This window comes from Pseudophryne corroboree, chromosome 1, assembly GCF_028390025.1.
Source record: "Pseudophryne corroboree isolate aPseCor3 chromosome 1, aPseCor3.hap2, whole genome shotgun sequence".
Classification (NCBI taxonomy): Eukaryota; Metazoa; Chordata; class Amphibia; order Anura; family Myobatrachidae; genus Pseudophryne; species Pseudophryne corroboree.
Genome location: NC_086444.1, coordinates 648,908,953 through 648,923,570, shown reverse-complemented (window position 1 = coordinate 648,923,570; position 14,618 = coordinate 648,908,953). Strand labels below are relative to the sequence as shown.

General features: G+C 47.5%; 1 protein-coding gene across 4 annotated transcripts in view; it reads left to right on the top strand.

The window, feature by feature from the left end:
• RNF38 (ring finger protein 38) overlaps positions 1–14,618 on the top strand; it is a 514,010-nt gene that overhangs the window by 481,851 nt on the left and 17,541 nt on the right. For 3 of the 4 annotated variants that reach the window (XM_063914635.1, XM_063914638.1, XM_063914639.1), the window contains one exon: positions 13,326–13,416. In XM_063914635.1, coding sequence (XP_063770705.1) covers positions 13,326–13,416 — 91 coding nt within the window. The remainder of the gene's footprint in view (positions 1–13,325; positions 13,417–14,618) is intronic. The other variant, XM_063914636.1, reaches the window with a different exon arrangement.

Here is a 14,618-nt window from a genome sequence, read left to right as displayed (position 1 = left end):
CGGAATTGGCGGCTTTATCATATAAAAGCCCATACCTGATTTTTCATGTGGATAGGGCAGAGTTGAGGACTCGTCCTCAATTTCTGCCCAAGGTGGTCTCATCTTTTTTCATATGAACCAACCTATTGTGCCTGTGGCTACATGGGACTTGGAGGATTCCGAGTCCCTGGATGTGGTCAGGGCTTTGAAGATTTATGTGACCAGAACGGCTAGGATCAGGAAGACCGAAGCTTTGTTTATTCTGTATGCGGCCAACAAGGTTGGCGCTCCTGCTTCAAAGCAGACTATTGCTCGCTGGATCTGTAACACGATTCAGCAGGCGCATTCTTCGGGAGGATTGCCATTGCCTAAATCGGTTAAGGCCCATTCCACTAGGAAGGTGGGCTCTTCTTGGGCGGCTGCCCGAGGGGTCTCTGCACTACAACTGTGCCAAGCTGCTACTTGGTCGGGGTCAAACACCTTTGCAAAGTTCTATAAGTTTGATAGGGTGGTCTTCTGTTTGCCGGCGGTCGGGCTCCCGGCGCTCAGTATACCGGCGCCGGGAGCCCGACAGCCGGCATACCGACAATTATTTTCCCTCGTGGGGGTCCACGACCCCCATAGAGGGAGAATAAAATAGTGTGGCGCGCGTAGCGAGCCCGCAAGGGGCTCATTTGCGCTCGCCAAGCTGTCGGTAAGCCGGCGGTCGGGCTCCCGGCGCCGGGATGCTGGTCGCCGGGAGCCCGACCGCCGGCCAGCCGTAGTGAACCCAGTTTGATACCCTGGCTGAGGAGGACATCCTGTTTGCTCAATCGGTGCTGCAGAGTCATCCGCACTCTCCCGCCCGTTTGGGAGCTTTGGTATAATCCCCATGGTCCTTACGGAGTCCCCAGCATCCTCTAGGACGTTAGAGAAAATAAGATTTTACTTACTGGTAAATCTATTTCTCGTAGTCCGTAGAGGATGCTGGGCGCCCGTCCCAAGTGCGGACTTCTTCTGCAAGACTTGTATATAGTTATTGCTTATATAAGGGTTATGTTATAGTTGATCGGGTTTGAACCGAGGCTATGTTATTGTTCATACTGTTAACTGGGTAGTTTATCACAAGTTATACGGTGTGATTGGTGTGGCTGGTATGAATCTTGCCCTTAGATTTGCAAAATTCCTTTCCTCGTACTGTTCATCTCCTCTGGGCACAGTTTCTCTAACTGAGGTCTGGAGGAGGGACATAGAGGGAGGAGCCAGTGCACACCCTGAATCCAAAGCTTTCTTAAAGTGCCCTATCTCCTGCGGAGCCCGTCTATTACCCATGGTCCTTACGGAGTCCCCAGCATCCTCTACGGACTGCGAGAAATAGATTTACCGGTAAGTAAAATTTTATTTTCTCTGACGTCCTAGTGGATGCTGGGACTCCGTCAGGACCATGGGGATTAGCGGCTCCGCAGGAGACAGGGCACAAAAATAAAAGCTTTAGGACTAGGTGGTGTGCACTGGCTCCTCCCCCTATGACCCTCCTCCAAGCCTCAGTTAGGTTTTTGTGCCCGTCCGAGCAGGGTGCAATCTAGGTGGCTCTCCTAAAGAGCTGCTTAGAAAAAGTTATTAGGTTTTTTATTTTCAGTGAGTCCTGCTGGCAACAGGCTCACTGCAACGAGGGACTTAGGGGAGAAGAAGTGAACTCACCTGCGTGCAGGATGGATTGGCTTCTTAGGCTACTGGACACCATTAGCTCCAGAGGGATCGAACACAGGCCCAGCCATGGAGTCCGGTCCCGGAGCCGCGCCGCCGACCCCCTTGCAGATGCCGAAAAGTGAAGAGGTCCAGAAACCGGCGGCAGAAGACTTTTCAGTCTTCATGAGGTAGCGCACAGCACTGCAGCTGTGCGCCATTGTTGTCAGCACACTTCACACCAGCGGTCACTGAGGGTGCAGGGCGCTGGGGGGGGGGGCGCCCTGGGCAGCAATGATAATACCTTGTTCTGGCTAAAAATACATCACATATAGCCCCTGGGGCTATATGGATGTATTTAACCCCTGCCAGGTCTCACAAACACCGGGAGAAGAGCCCGCCGAAATAGGGGGCGGGGCCTATCTCCTCGGCACACAGCGCCATTTTCCTGCACAGCTCCGCTGCGAGGAAGGCTCCCAGGACTCTCCCCTGCACTGCACTACAGAAACAGGGTAAAAAAAACAGAGAGGGGGGGCACTTTTTTGGCGATATTGATATATTAAGCTGCTATAAAGGAAACAACACTTCTGTAGGGTTGTTCCTATATATTTATAGCGCTTGGGTGTGTGCTGACAAACTCTCCCTCTGTCTCCCCAAAGGGCTAGTGGGGTCCTGTCTTCGATAAGAGCATTCCCTGTGTCTGCTGTGTGTCGGTACGTGTGTGTCGACATGTATGAGGACGATGTTGGTGTGGAGGCGGAGCAATTGCCGGTAATGGTGATGTCACCCCCTAGGGAGTCGACACCGGAATGGATGGCTTTGTTTATGGAATTACGTGATAATGTCAGCACGTTACAAAAATCAGTTGACGACATGAGACGGCCGGCAAACCAGTTAGTACCTGTCCAGGCGTCTCAGACACCGTCAGGGGCTGTAAAACGCCCTTTACCTCAGTCGGTCGACACAGACCCAGACACGGACACCGAATCTAGTGTCGACGGTGAAGAAACAAACGTATTTTCCAGTAGGGCCACACGTTATATGATCACGGCAATGAAGGAGGCTTTGCATATCTCTGATACTGCAAGTACCACAAAAAGGGGTATTATGTGGGGTCTGAAAAAACTACCTGTAGTTTTTCCTGAATCAGAGGAATTGAATGAAGTGTGTGATGAAGCGTGGGTTAACCCCGATAGAAAACTGCTAATTTCAAAGAAGTTATTGGCATTATATCCTTTCCCGCCAGAGGTTAGGGCGCGCTGGGAAACACCCCCTAGGGTGGATAAGGCACTCACACGCTTATCAAAACAAGTGGCGTTACCGTCTCCTGAAACGGCCGCCCTCAAGGATCCAGCTGATAGGAGGCTGGAAACTACCCTGAAAAGTATATACACTCATACTGGTGTTATACTGCGACCAGCCATCGCCTCAGCATGGATGTGCAGTGCTGGGGTGGTTTGGTCGGATTCCCTGACTGAAAATATTGATACCCTGGATAGGGACAGTATTTTATTGACTATAGAGCAATTAAAGGATGCTTTTCTTTATATGCAAGATGCTCAGAGGGATATTTGCACTCTGGCATCGAGAGTAAGTGCGATGTCCATATCTGCCAGAAGAAGTTTATGGACGCGACAGTGGTCAGGTGATGCGGATTCCAAACGGCATATGGAAGTATTGCCGTATAAAGGGGAGGAATTATTTGGGGTCGGTCTATCGGATTTGGTGGCCACGGCAACAGCTGGGAAATCCACCTTTTTACCTCAGGTCCCCTCCCAACAGAAAAAGACACCGTCTTTTCAGCCGCAGTCCTTTCGTTCCTATAAGAACAAGCGGGCAAAAGGACAGTCATATCTGCCCCGAGGCAAAGGAAAGGGTAAGAGAGTGCACCAAGCAGCTCCCTTCCAGGAGCAGAAGCCCTCCCCGGCTTCTGCAAAGCCCTCAGCATGACGTTGGGGCTTTACAAGCGGACTCAGGGGCGGTGGGGGGTCGACTCAAGAATTTCAGCGCACAGTGGGCTCACTCACAGGTGGACCCCTGGATCCTGCAGGTAGTATCTCAGGGTTACAGGTTGGAATTCGAGAAGTCTCCCCCTCGCCGGTTCCTAAAGTCTGCTCTGCCAACGTCTCCCTCAGACAGGGCGACGGTATTGGAAGCCATTCACAAGCTGTATTCTCAGCAGGTGATAGTCAAGGTACCCCTCCTACAACAGGGAAAGGGGTATTATTCCACACTATTTGTGGTACCGAAGCCGGACGGCTCGGTAAGACCTATTCTAAATCTGAAATCTTTGAACCTGTACATACAAAAATTCAAGTTCAAGATGGAGTCACTCAGAGCAGTGATAGCGAATCTGGAAGAAGGGGACTTTATGGTGTCCCTGGACATCAAGGATGCTTACCTGCATGTCCCAATTTGCCCTTCACATCAAGGGTACCTCAGGTTCGTGGTGCAAAACTGTCATTATCAGTTTCAGACGCTGCCGTTTGGATTGTCCACGGCACCTCGGGTCTTTACCAAGGTAATGGCCGAAATGATGTTTCTTCTGCGAAGAAAAGGCGTATTAATTATCCCTTACTTGGACGATCTCCTGATAAGGGCAAGGTCCAGAGAACAGCTGGAGGACGGAGTAGCACTAACCCAAGTAGTGCTGCAACAGCACGGGTGGATTCTGAATTTTCCAAAATCTCAATTGACCCCGACGACACGTCTGCTGTTCCTGGGAATGATTCTGGACACGGTTCAGAAAAAGGTGTTTCTTCCGGAGGAGAAAGCCAGGGAGTTATCCGAACTTGTCAGGAACCTCCTAAAACCAGGAAAAGTGTCTGTGCATCAATGCACAAGAGTCCTGGGAAAAATGGTGGCTTCTTACGAAGCGATTCCATTCGGCAGATTCCACGCACGAACTTTTCAGTGGGATCTGCTGGACAAATGGTCCGGATCTCATCTGCAGATGCATCAGCGGATAACTTTGTCTCCACGGACAAGGGTGTCTCTTCTGTGGTGGTTGCAGAGTGCTCATCTGTTAGAGGGCCGCAGATTCGGCATACAGGACTGGGTCCTGGTGACCACGGATGCCAGTCTGAGAGGCTGGGGAGCGGTCACACAGGGAAGAAACTTCCAGGGAGTGTGGTCAAGCCTGGAGATGTCTCTTCACATAAATATACTGGAGCTAAGAGCGATTTACAATGCTCTAAGCCTGGCAAAACCCCTGCTTCAGGGTCAGCCGGTGTTGATCCAGTCGGACAACATCACGGCAGTCGCCCACGTAAACAGACAGGGCGGCACAAGAAGCAGGAGGGCAATGGCAGAAGCTGCAAGGATTCTTCGCTGGGCGGAAGATCATGTGATAGCACTGTCAGCAGTGTTCATTCCGGGAGTGGACAACTGGGAAGCGGACTTCCTCAGCAGACACGATCTACACCCGGGAGAGTGGGGACTTCATCCAGAAGTCTTCCACATGATTGTGAACCGTTGGGAAAAACCAAAGGTGGATATGATGGCGTCCCGCCTCAACAAAAAACTGGACAGGTATTGCGCCAGGTCAAGAGACCCTCAGGCAATAGCTGTGGACGCTCTGGTAACACCGTGGGTGTTCCAGTCAGTGTATGTGTTTCCTCCTCTGCCTCTCATACCAAAAGTACTGAGAATTATATCTCGTGGCTCCGGATTGGCCAAGAAGAACTTGGTACCCGGAACTTCAGGAGATGCTCACGGAAGATCCGTGGCCTCTACCTCTAAGACGGGACCTGCTTCAGCAGGGACCGTGTCTATTCCAAGACTTACCGCGGCTGCGTTTGACGGCATGGCGGTTGAACGCCGAATTCTAAGGGAAAAAGGCATTCCGGAAGAGGTCATCCCTACCCTGGTAAAAGCCAGGAAGGAGGTGACTGCACAACATTATCACCGCATTTGGAGAAAATATGTTGCGTGGTGTGAGGCCAGGAAGGCCCCGACGGAGGAATTTCAACTGGGTCGATTCCTACATTTCCTGCAAACAGGATTGTCTATGGGCCTCAAATTAGGGTCCATTAAGGTTCAAATTTCGGCCCTGTCGATTTTCTTCCAGAAAGAATTGGCTTCAGTTCCTGAAGTCCAGACTTTTGTAAAAGGAGTACTACATATACAGCCCCCGGTTGTGCCCCCAGTGGCTCCGTGGGATCTTAATGTAGTTTTGGATTTTCTCAAATCCCATTGGTTTGAGCCACTCAAATCGGTGGATTTGAAATATCTTACATGGAAAGTAACCATGCTACTGGCCCTGGCTTCAGCCTGGAGAGTGTCAGAATTGGCGGCTTTATCGTATAAAAGCCCATATCTGATTTTCCATTCGGACAGGGCAGAACTGCGGACGCGTCCTCAGTTTCTGCCTAAGGTGGTTTCAGCGTTTCACCTGAACCAGCCTATTGTGGTGCCTGCGGCTACTACCGATTTTGGAGGATTCCAAGTTGCTGGACGTTGTCAGGGCATTGAAAATATATATTTCAAGGACGGCTGGAGTCAGAAAATCTGACTCGCTGTTTATACTGTATGCACCCAACAAGCTGGGTGCTCCTGCTTCTAAGCAGACGATTGCTCGTTGGATTTGTAGCACAATTCAACTTGCACATTCTGTGGCAGGCCTGCCACAGCCTAAATCTATCAAGGCCCATTCCACAAGGAAGGTGGGCTCATCTTGGGCGGCTGCCTGAGGGGTCTCGGCATTACAACTCTGCCGAGCAGCTGCGTGGTCGGGGGAGAACACGTTTGTAAAATTCTACAAATTTGATACCCTGGCTAAAGAGGACCTGGAGTTCTCTCATTCGGTGCTGCAGAGTCATCCGCACTCTCCCGCCCGTTTGGGAGCTTTGGTATAATCCCCATGGTCCTGACGGAGTCCCAGCATCCACTAGGACGTCAGAGAAAATAAGATTTTACTTACCGATAAATCTATTTCTCGTAGTCCGTAGTGGATGCTGGGCGCCCATCCCAAGTGCGGATTGTCTGCAATACTTGTACATAGTTATTGTTACAAAAAAAATCGGGTTGTTATTGTTGTGAGCCGTCTGTTCAGAGGCTCCTACGTTTGTCATACTGTTAACTGGGTTCAGATCACAGGTTGTACGGTGTGATTGGTGTGGCTGGTATGAGTTTTACCCGGGATTCAAAATCCTTCCTTATTGTGTACGCTCGTCCGGGCACCGTATCCTAACTGAGGCTTGGAGGAGGGTCATAGGGGGAGGAGCCAGTGCACACCACCTAGTCCTAAAGCTTTTATTTTTGTGCCCTGTCTCCTGCGGAGCCGCTAATCCCCATGGTCCTGACGGAGTCCCAGCATCCACTACGGACTACGAGAAATAGATTTATCGGTAAGTAAAATCTTATTTTATCCAGTTTATCTGGATGACAGATTTTGTTGGACTGTCAGGTTTATGGGAACATCCTGTAACCAGGAGCAACATGGGAACTTCAAAGACTATTCATAGTGATCAATTAACGCATTTGCAGAAGAAATGGTGTATGTCCTTTCTCCAGAAGGATACAGTCTGCTTCCAAACCTTAAGGCCCATACACACTTGACGATGCACATGTCGTTAACGACTTCCCTTGAACAGCTGAGCAAACGACATGAGCATACACACTATCAACGACCAAAGACCATTCATCGTTGAAGCATCCAAGCTGAACAGTTTATTAAAATAATGAGCTGGGAACAGGGCTGGCGAGTCCAGTGTAATGGCGCTGGGTGTGTCCGGGGAGTGGCTTGGTCGTTGGTCGTTCACACCATACACGTTCAACGACGTCTCTATTTGGTAACGACCATAGTGGAAATTGAGCATACATGCTCCACAGATAAGCGAGGGTCGTTAACGTCCCGCGGGGCTGCGCATCAGTGGTCGTCGGATGCATACACACTTGACGATATAATGAGCGACGTCATTGATGAGGGCTGAAATGAACGACGTCGCTCATTTTATCGTCAAGTGTGTATGGGCCTTAAGTGTGAGATGTGCCAACGAGATCTAAACTGAGATTTAGTATTATATGGGTGAATCAGGATAAGCTATAGCAATTTTTGAACCAGCTCAGGGATTGTAACATAAAGGAATGAGCAAAGTGAGTAACTTGAAGATACATATAAAATTGTTTTTAGGTGTATGATACTGGTTATGAAGGCACTAAAAGGGAGAATGACTCCACCATGGTCGAAAACATATCTTTGATTCTGGCTATACCTTTATCCCTCTAGTTAAGAAGTAAGTTATCTAGCCCAAGGGTGAATAATGGATTGCCTGTAAAAGTAATATATGTAGAACTAGTTACCAACAACATTAATGCCAGTGACGGCTGTGCGCGGCCAAATGGGGAAGCACTTGAATTCCTCTGTCCGGTCACAATCTAGTAGTGGCAGTCAGTTTACAAAATACTTGAATTCCCACCATAGCAGTGAAGAGCAGTGTTAGCCTTTTGTTATATTAGGATAAGTAAAAGGCCTAGAGGTTTTCACACACATGATTTTCCAAGCCACAAGTGTCATAAAAAATAAATAGACAATATGTGAGGGGGAATGAGATTTTTGGGAGTATGAAGAGAAGTGCAGTCGCCGAGAATAGTGCAAACATAGCCAATGTAGTGGGAGCAAGAGTATTATTACTATTGTTTTTTTATATAGCGCACACATTCCACAGCTCTTTACAGAGAGTATTTGGCCATTCACATCAGTTCCTTCCCCAGTGGAGCTTACACTCTATATTCCCTATCACACTCACGCTAGGTTCATTGAATCCCAACAAAATTAACCCTATCAGTGTAGTTTTGGATTGTGGGAGGAAACCTGGGTAACTAATATTTTGATAATATGACCAAAAACAGAAGCAGCCATATTTCTGAAGTTTATAGGAAATATAAGGTCTGCTTAGCTTCCGCATAGTTGATTGGACAGATATTCACAGTATAGATGAACCAAAACATATTGTAGAAGCAACCCAGGAGTTTAAGGCTGGAAAGTGGAATATTCTGTAGTGGCGGAGTTAATCGTCTGATCTCAACCAGTATGCCTTTCACTTGCTAGAGACCAAATTAAATGCAGAAAGACCCACGAGCAAACAAGTGAAGATCACTGCAGGGCAAAGTGTAACACAGGAGTGAACCCAGCATTTGGTGATGTCCATGGGTTCCAGACTTCAGGCAGTCATTGCTTGCAAAGGATTCTTAAAACAATAAGTACTAAAAATTAACATTGTATTTATGATTTATGTTCCTTGGTCCAATTGCATTTGAGCCCATGATTCATTTGTTTAATTTCAAATCCACTGTGAAGGCGTACAGAGCGAAAATTATGAAAATTGTGTCAGTGTCCAAATATGTTTAGACCTAACTGTGTATATCCACAGAGCCCAGAGACCTTTTTTATTCAGATTTATCAAACAATATTTCCATGTGCGAATTTCGTGGTCAGGCTGCCCCTAGGCACATTATTGGTTCCACCCCCTCCCCCCGCATCAAGTCACTGCTCTCTTCATTTCAGGGCCAGTACGGATGCCTCCAGATTGCCAAAGCTGCCCCACCCCTGAAAGTCGCATAAAATAACAAAAAAATAAGTCATAATGACAAATAAAACATCACCTGGCCTCATCATCTTACTGTGACGCTGAATTTAAATCCAGCTGGAAAGTGACCACAGATGTTTTGCAATGCTGAGAAGTGTTCAGCTGTGTTAACGGTGTTCCTATAGTGCCCCCTCCCCATTTTGCTTGCTTGGAGAAAAACAGCATGTGCCTTTCTTTTAGGGAGCACTTTTTCCTTATTGAAGTAAAAACTGTAATTTTTTATTTTTTTATTTGTTAAAGTGAAAGTCTGAACAATACAGAAAAAACAAAAAAAAAGTTACTATTAGAGCCAATTCAATTAGCAGCACTATACATTGCTTATGCCACTAACCGTTATCTATCATAACCTGCATCTTCTTGGCCACTTTTTCAAGATTAGGTTGATTTTTCCTACTTTTCCTCACATTTCTCATGGGTACTATGCAAACTTACTTTGCAACCTCCGCAATAAGCATTTTATAATTGAATAGCGGTGGTAGCAGGCAGGGGTGTAGCGAGGGTGGCTCCGGTGGAGCTTGAGCACTGGGCGCCGGAGACTTTAGAGGGCGAGCTGTCACCCGCCACCCCCCTTCCCACAGGCCACTGTACTGACAGCCACAGAGCAGGAGGAGGAGAAGCAGAAGGGCACACACTGACTCGGAGACTAGGTAGGGAACAAGGCAGGCCAGCGGCGACAGCAGGATACACTGACAGCTGGCACATGTCAGAGCTCTGCTGCCCTATTTATGTCTCACTGTCTGCTTGTAGCAGGCTTACTTCTGTCCTGCAGCACCACACTCTGCCCCTGCTGCTACAGCACCTCTGCCTTTCCTGGAAACTGCAGCACATGTCTCTACTTCAGATGCTGCCGCAGCTCTCTTTGCCCTAGCTGCTGCAGCACCTCTTTCTGCCTCAGCTTCTGCAAAACCTCTCTCTGCCTTGGCTGCTGTAGTACCTCTATCTGCCCCGTCTGCGGCAGCACTTCTCTCTACATTGATGCTGCAACACCTCTCTGCCCCAGCTGCTGCTGCAGCACCTCTCTCTGAATTAGAAGCTGCAGCACCTCATTTTGTCTCTCAGGCTGCTGCAGCACTTCTCTCTGCCCCTCAGACTGCTGTGGTGCAGCTCTCTGTGCCCTTCAGGCAATTCTGGGACATTTTCATTGAAGCATAGTGGGATTAGCAAGTCTTGGATGGCAATTCTAGAGCGTTATTTTCATTGAGGCATTGGGGGTTTTTCAAATCAGGTGGGAGGGAGTTAATTTTGGTACATTATTTTCATTGAGAGTTTGGAGGTTTCAGGTCTCTGGGGGGGGGATTATTATATTGGGGGTGTCTGTTTTGGGGCATTATTTTCATTCAGAGATTGGGGTGTTATCAGGTCTGGGGGGGTCACATTTGGGGCTTTATTTTCAATGAGGAATTGGGGGTTGTGAGGTCACGTCAGTCGGGATATGTATAGTTTTCTTTTATTTTTATTTATTTGAATTAAACAAGTAAATAGTTAAATACAGCTATTTCCATAGCGGCTATACCATGGTGTAATGTGTATAAGGGGCTCAACCATAGTGTAATGTGTATAAGGGGCTCTACTGTGTGGTGTAACATTTATAAGGGATACAACTGTGTGGTCTAATGTGAATAATGGACACTACTGTGTAATGTGAATTGGTACTATTCTGTGGCCACGCACCTTCCCAATAAAGCCATTATTTATTTATTATTACCAGTTATTCATATAGTGCACACACATTCCGTATCACTTTACAGAAAATATTGTGCCATTCACATCAGTCCCTGCACCATGGGAGCTTACAATCTATGGGGGTCATTCCGACCTGATCGTAGCTGTGCTAAATTTAGCATAGCTACGATCACTGACACAGACATGCGGGGGGACGCCCAGCACAGGGCTAGTCCGCCCCGCATGTCTGGCCGCCCCTTTCCCCGCACAATTACAAAAAGCATCACACAGCTGCAATGTTTTTGTACTTGAAGAGTAACTCCCGGCCAGCGTAGCTCCTACGGCTGGCCGGGAGTTACTTGTCGCTGCCCTGGGTCGCAGCAGCTGCGTGTGACATCACGCAGCCGCTGCGGCCTGCCCCCCGCATGGTACGGCCATGCCTGTGTTGGCTGGACCACGCCCTGTAAACGGCGGCAAAACACTGCCTTCCGACCCCTCCCACCCAGCGACCGCCTCTGCCTGTCAATCGGGCAGAGGCGATCACTAGGCAATGACGGCCTTCGGCTGTCTGGCATGCGGCGCACTGCGGCGCCAGCACATGCGCAGTTGTGACCCGATCGTACCGATGTGAACAACTGCAGCGTGCAATCGGGTCAGAATGACCCCCTATATTCCTTATCCTACACTACACACACACCAGGGTTAGGTTAATTGGCTCCCAACAAAAATTGTCAGTTTATTTTTGGATTGTGTGCACAGGGAGAATATACAAATTCCACACAGTTAGGGCCGTGGTGGGAGTCGAACCCATGACCTCAGTGCTGTGAGACAGTATTGCTAACCATTACATCATCCGTACTGCCATGCCCCTATATTGTTACAAGCCTTCAGCACACACTGACCCTATTTTAAACATGGGGATCACCCAAAGGAAACTTTCGCCCTGAGCTCCACAAGGTCTAGAACCGGCCATGTCACTGATTTAGGATTTTTAAATATTATTTCTTTTCAAATGTAACATGCCAACACATGTTGGCCAGGCCCCCAATTCAGTACAGGGGAGGAGGGCTCCGAAACATACCCTTGCTCCGGGCACCATGGCACATAGCTACACCTCTGGTAGCAGTATCGCTTTCTGAATATATCTGGCAAACTATGCAGTAATATAACTAACGGTGAAATCTCTGCTTAAAGTGTGTAATTGAACCGACCCCTAGTCTGTTCTATAAGCAGTAATTAGGAAGACATAATCTAGGACATATCTACAAGTATATTGTTACTTTTTAAAATTTCAGTTTGATAAGCCATTATACAAACAAAAGAATTTAGAAAATACATGTTTGTGAACCATGGAAAAGAGTATTGAACAGTTTACAAATGTAAAAATATAAGTAACTACTTGTTAAAAAAAAAAAGAGGGGTGGGGGGGTGTCAGATACTACAGAAATTATTAGTAGTTGCCATGATTTGGAAGGAGAACTTGGTTGAAAAACTTAACTGGCATGGTCAGATCACATTCGACCGCGCCACCCCACTGTGTCCCCCAGTTTTTGATGAGGAGATGCATTCTGCAAATGTGCATAATATTTTTAAAAACTTTTTAAACTATATTAAATTGTCATGACGTGAATTGTCTTGACGTGAAGGACGTCATCATGACCCCATCTCCTGCCTCAGAATGCCTGTAAGCTCTGCATTGTGTAACGGGGCGGCTTCACAATGATGCAATTTTGTGGACACGCCCCTTACTCCATCCCTGTCCAGCTACACCCTTGTGACCATGCCCCCAGTAATGCCGAGCTGGCTGTCACAGCATCGGCAAGTATGATCTGACCTTAGCTCTAGGATTCTGCAGAAACCCAATGCATCTGTGTCCACACCTAAGGAGGAGTTCCCTATCGTAAGTTGGTTTATCACTTTCTCCATAAAGACTGTATGCCAGACAAGGGTGAGATGTATTGACTTTACACATGTGGTGCCAGTATGGCTCTTCCCGCTTCACCTCTTTACCGAATCAAAGTTAGAGGTACTAGCACCGAGATATATTATATTGTTTCAGCTGCTGGTGAGGGAGTGAAAACTCTCCCCTCCGGCAATCCCTGTCAGCGTCCACAGTGCGTCAGCCTAGTACTGATGCGCTGTCTCTCCCTGCATCTGTGTCCAGATTTTTGGCTATGTGGCTATTGGTAGACGCTAGATTATGGAATTTGGTGTTCATTTAAATCTTGTGGAGGGTAACACAGATGAAGTTTCATGTATTTTCTCCCGGAAATGGTAATTCATCGGACCGGTCCACTATTGGAGATGTTCCATGTGACAGAATTTCTTCCAGCATTTAAGGTCAAAATTAAGGAAGCAACTTGTTGAATCAGTTTTATTCTTTTGTGGCTTTTTACAGTATTTTATTAACTGTGTTTCTTCTACTTTTAGATCAATGCTTCCAGTGCCTCCTACTGTAGGACCAGCCTTTAGCTTCGAGTTGGATGTAGAAGATGGGGAGGTGGAAAACTATGAGGTTGGTGTATGTATTCACAAACCTTTTTTATTTGCTATTACTAGATGCATTTTTATTTATTTATTTAATTTTAAGTAAATGTGTATATATATATATATATATATAGAGAACAGTGGACTACACTATTGCTATATGCTATGATGGCGTATTACTCTGCAAACTCAAGTTTTACAACCTAGTGAATTAAAGTTCTACTCATCTATTTGTCGCTGTGGAGCACTGTTTGTACCAAATTGGCATTGTGTTTAATAGATTGAAGAGAGAGAGATACATTCCTGTTCCATAGAGTGCACACGAGTGGAGGTAGGCAGTTTCAGGTATGAAGAGCTAGCAAGTGCAACTGGGATAAAAGCTATTAATGTTAGAAATAATGGTGCATCCAATGGAAAATGATGCAATAGTGCAGGTAAAGGCTACAATTGAATTAGGTTATAGGCTTAGTAAAGCTTGAGCGTAATAAGGATTTGTAGGTGGTATAAGCAATGGAGTTGAATAGGGATTTGGGATAGTATGGAGGGAAGAAATATGGATGGTAAATCAATTGAAGGTATAAGGAGACAGAAAAGCATTGGAGAGCCCCACTCTGTGTTACGCTGATTATTTCTGCTGCGGGGTACACTGGGCTCCACAAGGATAGACATTGGGGTGTAGAGTAGGATCTTGATCCGAAGCACCAACAGGCTCAAAAGCTTTGACCTTCTTCTCAAGATGCATAGAGCCGCCTCCTATAACACCCCGCCTCCGTGCACAGGAGCTCAGTTTTGTAGCTGGTGCTTGCAGTGCAAGCATGTAACAGGAAGAGCTGCTCACAGCAGCTCTAGAAAAAGCTTTTTCTGAGGAAAAAAAGACTACAAGGGCTGCAGCAGAGGCACAGATTGTGTTAGATGTCAGTAGACATCAACTGCTGCAGCTCCATCTCTCCCCCAGCGGCGCTGTACACTCCCGCGCCCTGGTTGCCGGGTACCTACAGCAGGAGGCTCCGGTTTTCTTCCAAGTCAGTCACACACGGCTGGGGCTCTCTGGGATCGCGTGGCCGCACTTCGTGAGGAGGTAAGTGCACTTTATCGCGATCCGGCACGGCTGGTGGACACTGTGGCAGTACAGGCGATCCCACTAGATCATCGGGGCATGGGTGCAGGTCAGGTTTTCTCTCTAAACCTTTTTACAAGCAGCCCGCAGTACCTGGTGGTTTTGCCAGCAGAGGGGAT